Here is a 3,569-nt window from a genome sequence, read left to right as displayed (position 1 = left end):
CCCTAGGGGAAAGGATCCATTGGCCCACATTGAGCCATGTCCCTGTTTGTCCCTCCATGCCCACTGTGCCTCCCAGGACTAGATAAGGTTGATATTGTCCTACATCTTCCAGAGGCTGCCTGTATCCACAAACTCACCTCAACTTCCCATGCCTGTCCATACCTACACACAACTAATGTGGTGATTTTATCTGTGGCTTGCATCTGTCATGTCCCCAGTATCAATGTTTTTTTTCTCCTGCTCTCACCTCCAGATTGCTAACCGATCCTGCAAGGACACTGTCCCCCGCCCTCTTCCCTGCCTCTGCTATGGACACTTCTGCTTTCAGCCTCCCCACGACGGCAGTGTCAGAGGAGGGGAATGCCTCTGGCAGCTGGGCAGCCTTCACCACCCCCAACAGCTCCACCACTGCCAGCCCTGGTGTGGTTGTCAGCGGTGTCCTCATCCCCCTGGTCTACCTCATTGTCTGTGTGGTGGGGCTGGCTGGGAATTCTCTGGTCATTTACGTGGTCCTGCGGCACTCTGTGAGCGAGTCGGTGACCAACGTCTACATCTTGAACCTGGCCCTAGCTGATGAGCTCTTCATGCTGGGCCTGCCATTCCTGGCTGCACAAAATGCCCTGTCCTACTGGCCGTTCGGGTCTTTCATGTGCCGCCTGGTGATGGCTGTGGATGCCATCAACCAGTTCACCAGCATCTTCTGCCTGACGGTGATGAGTGTTGATCGCTACCTGGCCGTGGTCCACCCAGGGAAGTCCTCCAAATGGCGGACAGCACGGGTGGCCAAGGCTGTGAGTGCAACTGTGTGGGTGCTGTCTTCTGTAGTGGTGCTGCCCGTGGTCGTCTTCTCAGATGTCCCTTTAGGGATGAGCACATGCCACATCCAGTGGCCAGAGCCTGCCTCGGTGTGGAGAGCTGGCTTCATTGTCTACACTGCCACCCTGGGCTTCTTTGGGCCACTCCTGGTGATTTGTCTCTGCTATCTTCTTATCGTTGTGAAGGTTCGTTCCTCTGGCAGGCGGGTGAGGGCTCTGTCCTCCAAGCACAAGCTTTCAGAGCGCAGAGTGACCCGCATGGTGGTGGCTGTTGTGGCTGTCTTCGTCCTTTGCTGGCTCCCCTTCTATGTCCTCAACATAATCAATGTTGTCTGCCCACTGCCAGAGGAGCCGTCCCTCTTTGGTGTCTACTTCCTCGTGGTGGTCCTGCCATATGCCAACAGCTGTGCCAATCCTATCATCTATGGCTTCCTTTCCTACCGCTTCAAGCAGGGCTTCCGGAGGGCCATCCTCAGGCCGTCCCGCCGAGTCCAGAGCCAGGAGGTGCCAGCATGTCCTGCAGAGAAGACTGATGATGAAGGGGAAGAGGGCGAGATCAGCAAGATCACCCAGAATGGTAATGACAGGCAGGAGCACCCTCTAAGCAGTGGGGAAGGAGAAAGCAATGAGCAAAAACCACTCCCTGAGGAGCCTGTGGGATGCGAAAAGAGCAACAAGTTGCATGTCAGTTATTTATGATGAAAGGGATGGTGCAGGGGAAAGAGACATTGGGACATGGGATCCCCTTCACCCTCTGTGCTTTTCCAGCTCAAAGGCAATGGGAGACGTTGGTACAAAGGAATATTAAAGTCCAAGACTCTGCTTAAAGATGAAGAGGGCTCCATGAACTTGTGGAAAAAGCAAGGCATTGTTCTTGGCTTTGGAAGGGACACCTGGGGTTTATGTGGTACCAGGTAAAGGAAAGACTGCATCCAGGGAGAGCTGAAGAGATGATGGGCACTGACAGTATGGAGAGAGCAAGGTCAGCCCTAGATTGCATGATCCATCCTTAGATCACCCAGCTATGAAGGGCATCAGCTGCCATCTGACTGTGGCACCTCAAGGAAGTCCTCAAATGGCATATACAACAAATAGGCAACCCAGTGCCTTGATTATCTTCCTTATAAACATGAGAAGCGGTTTACCCTAAAAGAAAAACAGGAAGGAAAAATGTCTGCAGCGAAGACATACCAGCCAGTTGCATGAATGGCTGACCCTTCTGTAGCTCTCCAGTAAGTCTTGGGGACAACTTTCCTACCCATGCTGGTCGTGGCTGGAGACCACTCTGACTGCTCAAAGCCTCCTCTTTCTTTCCAGGGCTCTCATGGACTCTGGGCAGGCTGACAAGACTTACCTGGGAGAGCAAACGGGACATTTCTTTCCTGCATCTCGCACTCTTCAGGGTTTTCCTTGTGCCTCTGCACCCTGGTGGAAAGTGTAACAAGAGTAGAGAAGAAGACAACGAGGCATGGGTTGGAGGCAGGGTTTCTTACAAGCTGAAATGCCCTTTCCCTTTTCTTCTCCCTAAGCCTTATTATAAATAAACAAAAAGCCTTTGGACTTAAAAGGCCAACTGGGCAGAACCATTCTGTGTGTTTAGGGGAAGGGGGTGCTATAGATTTGGCTCTCCTGAGAATACACAATGTCTTTGAGATGAGTTGATCTCTGTGTGGAGTAACATTTGGCTGGTACAGGAGACCAAGGCATGTATCAGTATGGGATGGGGGCAGGGAGCAGAGGGAGGTCAGGGGATCTCCAGTGTGTGAGAGCTATGATTGCAGGAGTCTGGGCAATACTAGGAACTGATTCGTCTTGTGGGAAATGGTAGAGTATTTGGCTCAGGAGGGAGAAGAAATTATGTGTCTGCATGTGTACAAAGGTGGTTGTATGCAAAAGTTTGATCACTGGACTGTACGTGTATGAGAATGGCTGAACAGGATCAGAGATCGAGGAGTCAGAGCTGGTGGGAGACGTGCGTGGGTTGGGCACTGATGCTAATCTGTGTGTGGCTGTGGGGTGTGTATAAATGTGTACAGATGTACATAAGGGGGTATGCATGTGTATAATTGTATACAAACACAGGTGAGGAAGTGTGTTTATGTAATTGTGGGATGTTTAAGTGTAGACACGGTTGTGTAGGCACGCAAATATATATGGAAATGTGTGCGCACATGCTTGGGTAAGAGTGTGAGAGTATGTGTGTTGCTATGAGTGTTGGATGGGTGCTTGCTTCTGTGCATCGGTTGTTGGAGGGAAGTTGTGGGTGGGCCTGTCTGAGTGTGCAGGCTAGAGGAGCAGCAATGTACGAGGGTGGGTGGGATGAAGGTCTCTCCACTTTGGCTTCATTCCTGCAGGCTCTGCTAAACGTCTGTCCCCACACCTTGAACTTCTCCATGAATGCTGTTGCTAAGCTACAGCCACCAAGACGACTCTCATACCAGAGCCCTTGGTTATACCTGGGCACTTTTCTCCACAAATAATTTTGAGAAATGGGAAGAAGGGACCCACCAGGGGGAGACATGCCTCCCCTGAGGTCAGGAGATGTTGGAGGAGGCAGTCTGTGGAGGGTCAGTGACAAGAGCTGGCTGGGTAATGGAAAGATGTCTCACAGGTCACTTGAGGGAAGGCATGAGATGTGAAGGGATGGCATGGGGTCAGGTGTGCTGGCACAGAAGGCAAAAGCCCTGGACTGGGAAGTAGAACAAGCTGCAGCACCTGAGGATGACGGGAACAGAACCGCTTTATGAGGAAGCA

At 51.8% G+C, this 3,569-nt stretch overlaps 1 protein-coding gene across 1 annotated transcript in view; it reads left to right on the top strand.

Moving 5' to 3' along the window:
- Nucleotides 1–1,514, top strand: part of SSTR3 (somatostatin receptor 3) — a 4,628-nt gene extending 3,114 nt beyond the window's left edge. Inside the window, exon 2 of the mRNA XM_009332625.1 lies at nt 254–1,514. Coding sequence (XP_009330900.1) covers nt 309–1,514 — 1,206 coding nt within the window. The 5' untranslated portion in view covers nt 254–308. The remainder of the gene's footprint in view (nt 1–253) is intronic.
- The last annotated feature ends 2,055 nt before the right edge of the window (nt 1,515–3,569 follow it).

The sequence above is a fragment of the Pygoscelis adeliae genome, unplaced genomic scaffold (assembly GCF_000699105.1).
Source record: "Pygoscelis adeliae isolate BGI_AS28 unplaced genomic scaffold, ASM69910v1 Scaffold399, whole genome shotgun sequence".
Classification (NCBI taxonomy): domain Eukaryota; kingdom Metazoa; phylum Chordata; class Aves; order Sphenisciformes; family Spheniscidae; genus Pygoscelis; species Pygoscelis adeliae.
The sequence above is the reverse complement of the archived record's forward strand: the minus strand, read 5'-3'. Positions and strand labels throughout refer to the sequence as shown.